Source organism: Danio aesculapii, chromosome 10 (assembly GCF_903798145.1).
Source record: "Danio aesculapii chromosome 10, fDanAes4.1, whole genome shotgun sequence".
Classification (NCBI taxonomy): domain Eukaryota; kingdom Metazoa; phylum Chordata; class Actinopteri; order Cypriniformes; family Danionidae; genus Danio; species Danio aesculapii.
In genome coordinates, this window is record NC_079444.1 from 17,867,486 (window position 1) to 17,879,671 (window position 12,186).

Below are 12,186 nucleotides of genomic sequence, written 5' to 3' on the forward strand. Positions count from 1 at the left end.
TGTGAAGAGTCAGTGGTTGAGGTTTATTCACTAGTGTAAGTAAGTGCGATTAAAATTGTTGCCTCGTTTAACTTGCAAATTATGTATTTATTGTGTTTTGTTACTTGTTAACCTGGTACAGTACACGCGGTTACTCTTTATATTCTCTTATCACATGTAAGCCACGTTAAAAACGCGACGCGTGCCGCTTTGTTTACGGATTTAACGTTAAAGGCTTTTGTGAGCTCGCGTTCCACTGCCGTTTGTTGTTGCTATGGCGATCGTAAGCTAGGAGACTCGTGTCGATCTCCCTAGTTCTGAGGAGGAACGTGATGTGTGTGTGTGTGTGTGTGTGTGTGAGAGAGAGAGAGAGAGAGAGATAAAGAACAGGTCGAGTTTGTGACGCCTAGGGGCTAGGAGACAGGAGACTCGCGTTGCTTTCCCTAGTTCTTCTGAGGAGCGTTGTGTGTGTGTGTGTGTGTGTGTGTGTGTGAGAGAGAGAGAGAGAGAGAGAGAGAGAGAGAGACTCGCGTCGCTTTCCCTAGTTTTTCTGAGGAGCGTTGTGTGTGTGTGTGTGTGTGTGTGTGAGAGAGAGAGAGAGAGAGAGAGAGAGAGAGACTCGCGTCGCTTTCCCTAGTTCTTCTGAGGAGCGTTGTGTGTGTGTGTGTGTGTGTGAGAGAGAGAGAGAGGGAGAGGGAGAGGGAGAGGTTAGGAGACTCGCGTCGATCTCCCCAGTTCTTCTGAGGAGGGTTGTGTGTGTGTGTGAAAAAAGCCTTACACTATGAAGCGTGTGTGCACTGTGACTATGTTTATATAGTTGATTACCAGCTGGGCATTTCACTCTGTCTCGCGCTGAAGCCTGTCACTGTCGACCAATCGCAGCAGGCTGTCATCGGTCCAATCAGCGCAGATTAGCTTCGCGCTGAGGAGGGGGTTGGGAACAAATGAATCGCTGAACGATTCATATGGGAGTCGTTGGGATAATTAGGTAAAAATAAATGCAGATTATAAGACCATAAAAGTGTTTTATGACCTTGCATGCATATTAGACTGTTGTTGGAGACCCTTACAACCTAAATATGACCCTATTTCATGTATAATATGGGCTCTTTAAGAGAATAAGCACAACTCTGTTAGACCATGTGCCAGGGCGCAGACCGTATTTATAATACTCCATATATTAAGACCATATAGACAGACAAACAGCTAAACATACAGACAGTTATACACTACATACTGGTCTAGGGTCAAGGACATAACAAATAAAACACTCGACAAATAAAATCACTTTTATGAACCCTGGAGTTTTTCTTTTTTTTGTCTTTTTCTTTTTTTAAAACACCCAAAATGTGAAGAAAAATACCTCAAAGTGGACCCACAGAAAAAATAATAAACAAAAATATATCCCCTACCTGAACACCCAATAAAACTACACCTTACAAAGAAAATAACAGAAAAAAAATCAATACTATACCTCACTTCCTACCTATAGTATATATAAAAACAAGAGAAAATATTTGCAATAAAGACAAGTGCTGAATCCAACCCCTTCTGCTTCAAACTGTCTGTATACAATATTTTTACAGTGACAACAAACAAAGCCAAAACAAACCTTAGGAAGGGTGGGGGGTGGGGGTGACACTGGAGGGAAAACAAAAACAACAAGATACCAAATTTACACTCACAACACAGGAATACACAATCCACAACAAGTATCGCTAGTAATTATAGTTTTCAACCACAATTTCAAGCAACATGCCATCCAACTCCCTCTGCGCTCTCCTTGACCATTCCACTTTTTAAAAGAGGCCCAATGTCACTCCAGCCAATCCCCGTTGACGTCACTGACGTAAATAGGGTGGGAACCTGTGACGAGGGAAAGAGCGAGAGGGAGAAAGAGAGAGAGCGATGCGAACGCAACAATACAGACAGTTAAACAGAGAGACAGTTAGACAGACAGACAGCTAGACAGACCATTAGACAGATAGACAGGATAGTTAGACAGACAGACAGATAGTTGGCATTCAGAAAGATAGACATACAGTTAGACAGAGAGATAGAAAAACAGACAGACAAACAATTAGACAGAGACAAACAGATAGTTAGACAGACAGACAGAGAGCTAGTTAGACAGACAGACAGTTAGACAGACAGACAAACAGTTAGTCAGATAGACAGACAGACAGAATGATATTTGAACAAACAGGCAGAGTCAGTGAGTTAGTTAGACAGACAGAGTTGTGACAAGGTTGTACTCGGCTGTTGTGATTCTGACTAAAGGTGGTTTTTGACCTGAAAAGTTTGACTGTGGACTGTTAGATATTCTGCTGGTCTCCAGGGGAAGAAGAGTTTCTCTTTCCTGCCATCGATGGTGGAATAGAAAACAAACCGCTTTCATGTTTTACTGATTCACACAGACAAAGAGCATAGGTGCAAAGCACTGTGGGTAAAGAAGATCCCTGAGGGGTTTTATGCACAAGTCCACACATCCATAATGCATAAACACTAAACAGCGAGGTGGATGGGAAACGGTCTCGCATGAAGAACGTATTGTTGAAGGCAGCAATAAGCATTTTTGAGAAGCCAATTAAAAGTTATTTGTGTTAAATTCACAGCAGACATGAATTTGTGCGTTATCTGCTGGAGGTTGTCAGAGCTGCTTTATATGTGCATAAATTAACCACCCTATGGAGGTACTAAGATTGTCAGATTAGTGGTTTGTTTTGTTTTTTAGCAAACAGATTCACTTTTGTTCCTGGTTTGTAAGTGTTTTGTGAACGCTTACATGCAGATCTAAACTTTGTGTAATGTCAAACTGCACCTAGATATTATTAGTAATAGTTAAGCCTACTGTATATTAGGCTTGGACGGTATCCAAATTCTGATACTGTCTAGCCTCCTCTCTATTTTACCTTAGTATTCGATATTACCGTGAATAATAAAAAAAAAAATGACGTAAGGCTCAGACAGCATCACCAAACTGTTGGCTTGTGCCTAAACCATTCAGAAACTGAATACTAGAATCAGAAAGAATCAGAATCAGAAAGAGCTTTATTGCCAGGTATGTTCACACATACGAGGAATTTGTTTTCGTGACAGAGCTTCTACAGTGCAACAGGATTACAGAGACAGGACAAAAAACAGATAATAAATATATTTAAAAATAAATAAATAAAAAATAGAAGTAGTGAGTGCAAATATACAGATTGACAAGTGTATGTACGTGTTTATTACTATATACAACGTTATATGTGCAGCTGTTGTGTGCAAATTGGCATGTAAGTGTGTGGTTAAATAAGTGTATATGTGTATAAAAGTGTATAGCAAGTAGTGATGTTGGTTCCACAATTATCATCATCAAGTGTTCATGAGATGGATTGCCTGAGGGAAGAAACTGTTTCTGTGTCGGGCTGTTCTGGTGCGCAGTGCTCTGTAGCGTCGACCAGAAGTTAAAAGTTCAAAGAGGCAGTGTGCTGGGTGTGAGGGGTCCCGAGTGATTTTGGCAGCCCTTCTGCTCGCTCTGGATAAGTACAGTTCTTGGGGAGTAGGAAGGGTTGTACCAGTGATTCGCTCAGCAGTCCGAACTATTCGACGTAGTCTTTGGAGGTCGTATTTAGTAGTTGAGCTAAACCAGACAGTTATTGATGTGCAGATGACTGATTCAATGATGGAGGTGTAGAACTGTTTTAGCAGCTCCTTTGGGAGGTTAAACTTCCTCAGCTGACGAAGAAACCAAACACTAATACTGAAACAACAACAAAATAACATGCACAACTTTTATTAGCAACAAATAGCAGTTTATAAAAAAGTGCAAAATTAACATAAACATCCAGAACAGTTTTTGCACGTGCACACAAATCAATTCAAGAGTTCCCACTTAGATATGCTTGGCGTTTAAAGCAGGTTTGGCATGCTGTCTCGGGAGAGAACCCTGAGCTCGGAGATATTTGAGCCCAGGGCTCCTGCCCGGTCGATAAGCATATCAGGAGATCCGAGATCAGGTAGGTCTCGAGAGCTCCCCCTTTAGAAAAGGGAGGAAAAGGAGGAGATGGGGTGGAAGGGGGGATTCTTCCAAACGAAGATAGAGCAGTAGGGAGAAAATGATCCATTTATAGTAAACTAGGATCACTCTGATTGGATTATTACTGATTACAGATGAGTGGCCAGACGTGCTCAATCATATCACGTGCTCCTCTCGAAATTAGTTTATGAAACTTCACTTAAATTTGATCATGTCCTTAAAGGACATTTTTATACAGAGTGAAAAGAGACCATTTCCTTTGCCCAGTGTTTGTCACTGCATCAGTACAAGTTTTCCAAGGGACACTGTTCCATTTGTACTTTGTTGTTTTACCGAAGGCCCGCATTATCATTGGATGGACTTAGATGTTGTTGGTCCTGCATTGGGAGGCGTTGAAAACTCGGGTCCATCATCGCAGCAGGTAGAGGATGCTAGTTTTGTATATGCAACCTTAAGTTTGAGGTATGTCTCTTGCGATCACCTTTATGTTGTACAATTTGCAAATTGCCTCGTCCATATTTACTGCCTCTCCCTTCTCGTTCGGTTGAAACCTGAAATACTGCCAAACTGCAGAAGTTGTGTTCTTTTTTAAGACCAGGTCGCTTGGTGTGCGACTCGCCATCTTTCCCCATCTCTCTCTTTCTTCTCCACACTGACTGTCCCATGATGACAACCACGCATACGCATGTTTAGGCATTAAATAAATTATATTTAAGATTTAATTCTTGTCTCCTATATGGTATTGTTTTTTATGATGGTATAACGAATTTTATAGAGACCGTGGTATACTATATTACTGCCCAAGCCTACTGTATATATACAGTGGTCAGCATAAATGAGTACACCCCATTTTTAAAATGAATATTTTTATCCATTTCTCATTGAATATATATATATATATATATTAGTCACAGAACATCTTTATAGAACGGAAAGATAATACATTTAAATTCATGCAAAATATTGCAAAAATAAATTACGAATTACAACATTTAAAAAATATATATATATTTTTTGTTTCTTTTAATTTTTGCTATTTTTGAAAATGTTATTTATTATTTTTTCCTAACATATACATTTGGGCTACTAATTTTTAAACTGTTTAGCTCCAGGTTTGGCTTCAGTACTGACTAATCTAATGTATATGCACAAATATAATATTGTAAAGTATCCTATAGAAAATATTCATTTAAATGAGAGATTCGTGAGAGGTGTACTCATATACGCTGAGCACTGTAAAGGTTTGTTTTTTTGAAAGAAGTCAATTCTGCTCACTAAGGGTTCATTTATTTCTGCATAAATACATTAAAAACAGAACTAGTGTGAAAAATTATTACACTTTATAATAAGGGTTTTCTCTTTTAATATACTTCAAAGTATAATGTATTCCTGTGATTTAAAGCTGCATTTTCAGCATCATTACTCCCACGTTGTGGTTCTTCATAAATCTTTTCAATATGCTGATTTGCTGCTCTACAAGCATTATTATCATCCATGTTGAGAACAATTATTACACTTTTTGTCTTTTTTAAGGATTTTTGGATGAAAAGGAAGTTTAAATGAAATACATTTATTTAAAAAAGGAACATTATATTCATTTTTTATATTCAAATTATTAAAGCCATTACTGTCACTATAGGTTAGGTTAATGCATTCTTCTTCTTCAAACGTGGTACACTTTATTTAAATGGAATCCACTTTATTTTTTAGTGGGGAAGTAAGCTGATATCTGTGATTGTGTGGGTTTTCTGATTTTGTTTTAGCCACTGTAGGAATTATGTTTACATTTATATTTAATCATTTTGCAGTGATGCTAAATCTCTCTCTCAATACATATATTTATAATGAGAGGGATAGGAAAACATTTAAATAAATCAGTAAAACAGTTTGGGCTACAGACCAGTACTTATAATTAAGATAATGCATTAAAATAATATGAGATGGCAAGAAATACCAATTTGCAATATCAAGCAGTATATCAAGCTGTTATGTAAAGCTTAAAATAGCCAAAAGCGATATTGACACCAGAAACCAGACAGTAAATATGCCCATTCTTTCGTGAAAAATAAGCAGATTTTCTACATTACATTACATGACATGACAATATATATAGTTTGATTGAATCAAGTCACATTTTATAATTGCATTCAAATAGTATATAAAGTAGGTTACAGGTATGGTAAAATGAAAAAGAACATTATAAACATGCTTAAAAAAATTAAAAATAAACATGTATTACTTGTAAACGTAGTTCCTCCCACTTTGTAACAACTCCATTAATTAATCAATTGAGATGTATAGATCTCAAATGTAATGTAAGTATATTAAACAGAAATGATTTTGTCATATAAAAAATCTTCATTATACAAGACAGAAATATATACTCTAAGCCAGACATGCCCAAGTAGGGCCCGGGGGCTAAAGTTGGTCCATCGTAACCTTTGATTTGGCACACCATCCCATCTGAGAGGAGAGTGAGAATGATGGAGAGGGTTGGGGTGAATGCCTTTAACAAAGAGATAATAATTTCTAATTTGACGTAACCTTTTTTGTTTGTTTTATTGCTGTGCTACAAAAAAATAAAAAACTGTTTTAATTAAATGTTGTAATAATATTAATTCCTTTTATTTATTTAGCACTTTTCTGTACACTCAAAGTGCTTTTCACATTTTTAGTGGAATCTCCTCATCCACCACCAGTGTGCAGCATCCACCTGGAATACGCGATGGCAGCCATGTTGCGCCAGACCGCACACCACACACCAGCAAATTGGTGGAGAGGAGACAGAGTAATGAAGCAATTATTATATGGGGATGGTTAGGAAGCCAGAAGGCAAATTTGGCCAGGATGCCGGGGTTAAAGCCCTACTCTTTTTGAAGGACATCCTGAGATATTTAAAGTCCACAGAGAGCGAGGACCTCAGATTAACATCTCATCCGAAAGACAGCGCTCACTGAGCAGTATAGTGTCACCAGTGGTGACGCAGTGGCGCTGTAGGTAGTGAGTAGACCTCACAGCAAGAAGGTCATTGGTTCGAGCCTCGGCTGGGTCAGTTGATGTTTCTGTGTGGAGTTTGCATGGTCTCCCTGCGTTCACGTGGTTTTCGTCCAGGTGCTCCGGTTTCCCCCCACAGACCAAGGACATGCAATTCAGGTGAATTGGGTAGGCTAAATTGTCCGTAGTGTGTGAATGAGTGTGTATGGATGTTTCCCAGAGATGGGTTGCGGCTGGAAGGGCATCCGCTCCATAAAAACGTGCTGGATAAGTTGGCGGTTCATTCCAGTGTGGAAACCCCGGATTAATAAAGGGACTAAGCCGAAAAGAAAATGAATGCTATAACCAGTTGAGCACCCCCTGCTGGCCTCACTAACACCACTTCTGGCAGCAACCTAGTCACCTATCCAGGTACTGACCGCTTACCTTCAGTGGGCGACCATGTGAGAGTTGCAGAGAGCTAGCTGCCGGCAAATGAATGAATTATAAATGAATCTGATTTTTTTTAAATGTAAATACTGCCACTAGATGGATAGAGGACTATACAGAAGACATTGACGAGCAAATTAATGCAAAAACTAGCTGAATTTTGTTATGAACGAGATTGTTTTGTTTTTACTGTAATAATTTCGTTATAAAATCTAAATTATTTTTTTTAGTCATTTAAATAGAAATAGAAATTTAAATAAAATGCTGTATTAGTTAATATTAATCAATGTTTTTCTAGTCATTTTTAAATATTATTAAATAAATTATGAAATTACCCATGGAAACTATATTTACCTCTGGCCCACTAGCCTCAATCACGTTTGGTTTTTGGCCCTTCATAAAAAAAAGTTTGGGCACCGCTGCTCTAAGCCAAAAAAACTAGCAGCATTTAGGAAAGCATCACTTTGGAATAGCATGCAGCACATATATATTAGCTAATATTAAAATGTGGTTTATATTATACACAATATATGATAAATGCTGTGTTAGGAAGTCTATGCGGGCTAAATGCTCAATGACATACCCAAAGAATCATGATGATGGATATTACCAAGAGAAACTTTGGTGAAGATACACATTATTCAATTTGACACACATACTGTAAACATATCGTTATCCTTTTTTTCTCTCTTTTTGTCAGGATTCATTGGGCAGGCACAGAGACTGCAACTATATGGTGTGGATACCTTGACGGGGCGGTTCAGGCAGGTCAACGGGCGGCTATGGAGGTTCTGGCTCAGCTGTGTCCTTCATCTCTGTCCCGAGAGGAGCTGAATGCGGTGCGAGATTCTCTGAAGCCAAGAGCACCCAGAAAGGGCTCAAAGTGCAGGTCCAGGTCTCTCTGTCTTCTCGGTGTGGTGATGACAACAGCCGCACTGGTGGGCGCTTATCTGTTTGCCAAACCAGAACTACCAGTTAAATGGTTTTAAAGGATTCATTGGGACGTATTTGGGTGTCCTTATGGCAAGCTGTTTTAACATTTAATCTATGAAACATGCTAGTGTGTATTTTAATTAGGGGCCAAGCACGGCAGGTCTAACGCCACTACTTATCCAACATTTCACTTGTGTTTATCACTATAACTTTTGAACTGAATGGGCTACAATCAAAATTTTTACAATCAAATTTTTTTCCCGCTGAATCCTTGGCTCAAGCCGTTTCAAACGCACCATGACGTCATTTTCCGTCATGAAAGTTTTTTTGCCATTTTGATTTTTTCGTAAAACCTATTTGAACGAACTCGTACAAGAGCGTTTATCCGATTTTTACCTAAATAAATCACATGATCTACAGACCATGCTGACCAAATGTTATGGAATTGAAGTTGATTCGATTTCCGTTTTCGTTTAACTTGGGAACAAATCTAATGTTGATCTTGCAAAAATGGACTTGAGGTAATATCTCCGTAACGCGTTGACATATTCACACCAAACTTGGTGTGTGTTGTGTCAACTATGGTCTGAGGTTATGTGCAGTATTTCAGTGCACTGCCCCCTAGTGATACAGAGAAACAAAATGTTTTATTTGCTCAACTTCAAAACCATTTGTCCAAATATAATGTGCTGCTTTTGGCCACTGGACTGCTTTGCTCATTCTGCCTCTGTAGTGCTTGACGCCTTAATTGCTGCTTGCAGCTATATTTTAACTAGTACTTATTTTTAAATATAAGTACCTTTTGAATTAAGAACTAGTGCTTAAATTCACATTGTACATAAGTGGTCATTCTTTACCTTTTTAAACAGTAGTACTTAATAAATAGATATTTGTACTATATATTAGTAGTATGATTGTTGAACAAACTCCACTTATGCCACTTTGACTAAAAAAAGCCATTGTGACTAGTAAGATAATTGTTAATAGTGATAATGACAAAAGATACTACTGTTACTAAATATGTACTAGAACCTATCAACTATTTGCATATATTGAATTCATATGAATGTATAAATAGCAGTATTAATAATAGTAAAAATAGTAATAAATAATAGTATCTAACAAATAAAAACTACCAGTTTATGTAACGGGTATAAGATAATAGTAAATAAGTACGTTTTATTAAAAATCAAGTACTCATATCTAATAGTATTATTAATTCATTTATTTTCTTTCAACTTAGTCCCTTATTTATCAGGGGTTGCCAGAGCAGAACAAACCACCAACTATTCCAGTATTTGTTTTACGCAGTGGATGCCCTTCCAGGTGCAACCCAGTAATGGGAAACATCCATTCACGCTCACATTCACACACTCACTCATACACTATGGCCAACTTAGTTTACCCAATTCACCTATAGCACATGTCTTTGGACTGGGGAGGAATCCGAAGCACCCGGTGGACACCCACACGAACACAGAACAGGCAAACTCCACACAGAAATGCCAACTGGCCCAGCCTGGACTCGAACCAGTGACCTTCTTGCTGTGAGGCGACAGTGCTAACCACTGAGCAACCATGCCAACAAACCACCAACTATTCCAGTATTTGTTTTACGCAGTGGATGCCCTTCCAGGCGCAACCCAGTAATGGGAAACATCCATTCACGCTCACATTCACACACTCACTCATACACTATGGCCAACTTAGTTTACCCAATTCACCTATAGCACATGTCTTTGGACTGGGGAGGAATCCGAAGCACCCGGTGGACACCCACACGAACACAGAACAGGCAAACTCCACACAGAAGTGCCAACTGGCCCAGCCTGGACTCAAACCAGTGACCTTCTTGCTGTGAGGCGGCAGTGCTAACCACTGAGCCACCATGCCACATATAATGTTTATTAGGATACAAAAAAAATACGTTTGAATATCTACTACTATTTAAAATATGTACTTGTCCCAAATAATAAATAATAGTATCCAATAAATAAGTATTAATGTCTTTTTAATAAGTTCTAGTATCAAGGAAATAAGTACTAGACAAAAATTACTAGCAGCATGAAAAACGGATGTTAAAACAGCTTACCATAGTGTCTGATGAATGTATTATTGTTATCATAATTATCATATTCTTAATTTATTGTTATTATTATTATTATTATCATCATTATTATTACTGAGGAAAATAATAGAATGGTTCTTATTAATAGAATGATGCTTTTTTGAAATCGCTTAGTTCATAAACGTGGGTGTCACAAAATAGATCTAGTGCTAAAAATCGAAACCATATTACAGTAGATGCACGGTTTGTTGAAAATAAAAGTGTCAGTATTTTCAAATCAGACTGAAATAGAACATTTTGACAGTGTAGTCACTCATTTTGTTTTGTGTGTAATTGTCGCTGCTTTTGGTGCCTTATAATTGCTATGTGCTTTTTGAAGGGAATACGAAACATCAAAGCACAGAAGGGAAGCGCAAACACTGCTCACTTTTAGTGTCATTAAGCACATTAAGTGGCCCTCTTTCTTTCAGCCTAATGAGAATCTCAATTGTTTTCAGAGGAATAATGTGCTCAACACGTTTGTCAAGGCCTCTTTGAACATGTTAGATGAGAGTAATGGTTCTCTCTTGTGCATAACTGCACAATGCCACATCATTTCAGATAATGACAATAATATATTCGATGAAAATGTCAAACAATAATAAGCCAAACTAGGCTTTTGTTTTTTTTTATTGTGTTACATACGATAGCATTATCATTACATAGAATGAAAATTAGCCTGGCACTATATTCACCTTGTGTGTATCATAATGCATATAAATGTACTCAATTGTATTATATACCGCTCCACATAATCACTCATATCAAAAAATAAATAAATAAAAATGCAGCCTTGAACACGATTCACTGAACTGGTAGTTTTGTTTATATTCAGAAAAGTTTCAGCCATAAACTAAAGCAAATATGACATATGCTATAACTCAATTCACTGTAATTTCAAATGCACTATTTTTGCTATTGAAAACAGTTATAATTCATTACTGATGCTATTGTTGGTGATGTTGTAATTAATACTGATTAAGTTCAATAGTGCAGAAAGAATGCATGTGCATTTATAGCCATTTTTAGAAATGCTTGCCTTGTACAAGGTAATAGAATTGCACAATAAATTATTTAATCTATTTGCCTTTTGCCTGATTTCCCTGGTGTCAATATCTTGTAGTGCTATTTCTTCTTCTTGTATTTCATCAAAAGTATAGTTGCATCCCAAATGACACACTACTGTATGTACTTATACGCTTAATAGTGTAGTGTAGGGTTTAGTGTCAACCTAAATGGAGCACTCACTTTTTTGGGGGAATTCAAACCGTTTCTCAGGCCATGTTTAAAGGTTGCCAAATTAGGGAATTCATCATCGGGAGGCGGCATAATCACTGATGTTGGAGAATTTTGCTTTCACAATTCGAAACAAATATAGATGTTCAAAAACATACAAATACAATAGCTCATCCCTCTTGCAATATGTGGTCAAATCTGCAAGTGTTAAGTGTGTGAAGTGTTCTAAATTCCACATTTATTTTTAAACGGTTAAATAAGTGCATCATCCAGGTTTTTAAAGTGCAGGTTCTTTTTTAGAATGTCAGTGTGCACTATTTATACTACAAAATGACTGAATAGTGCATAAGTATGTGATTTAGGACACATATTTAAACTAAATGAATTTAGTTGAAATATTGCATTAATTTGGTTTAATTAAAAGTTCACTTAAAAATAAATTCTTACCATTTTGTAATCATCCAGTGTTTCCAAACTTTTACAATTA

General features: G+C 37.4%; 1 protein-coding gene across 1 annotated transcript in view; it reads left to right on the top strand.

The window, feature by feature from the left end:
* The window catches only part of si:ch211-127i16.2 (probable flavin-containing monoamine oxidase A), an 84,280-nt gene extending 72,735 nt beyond the window's left edge, over positions 1–11,545 (top strand). The window contains exon 13 of the mRNA XM_056467070.1: positions 8,124–11,545. Within this exon, the coding sequence (XP_056323045.1) occupies positions 8,124–8,412 (289 nt within the window). The 3' untranslated portion in view covers positions 8,413–11,545. The remainder of the gene's footprint in view (positions 1–8,123) is intronic.
* The last annotated feature ends 641 nt before the right edge of the window (positions 11,546–12,186 follow it).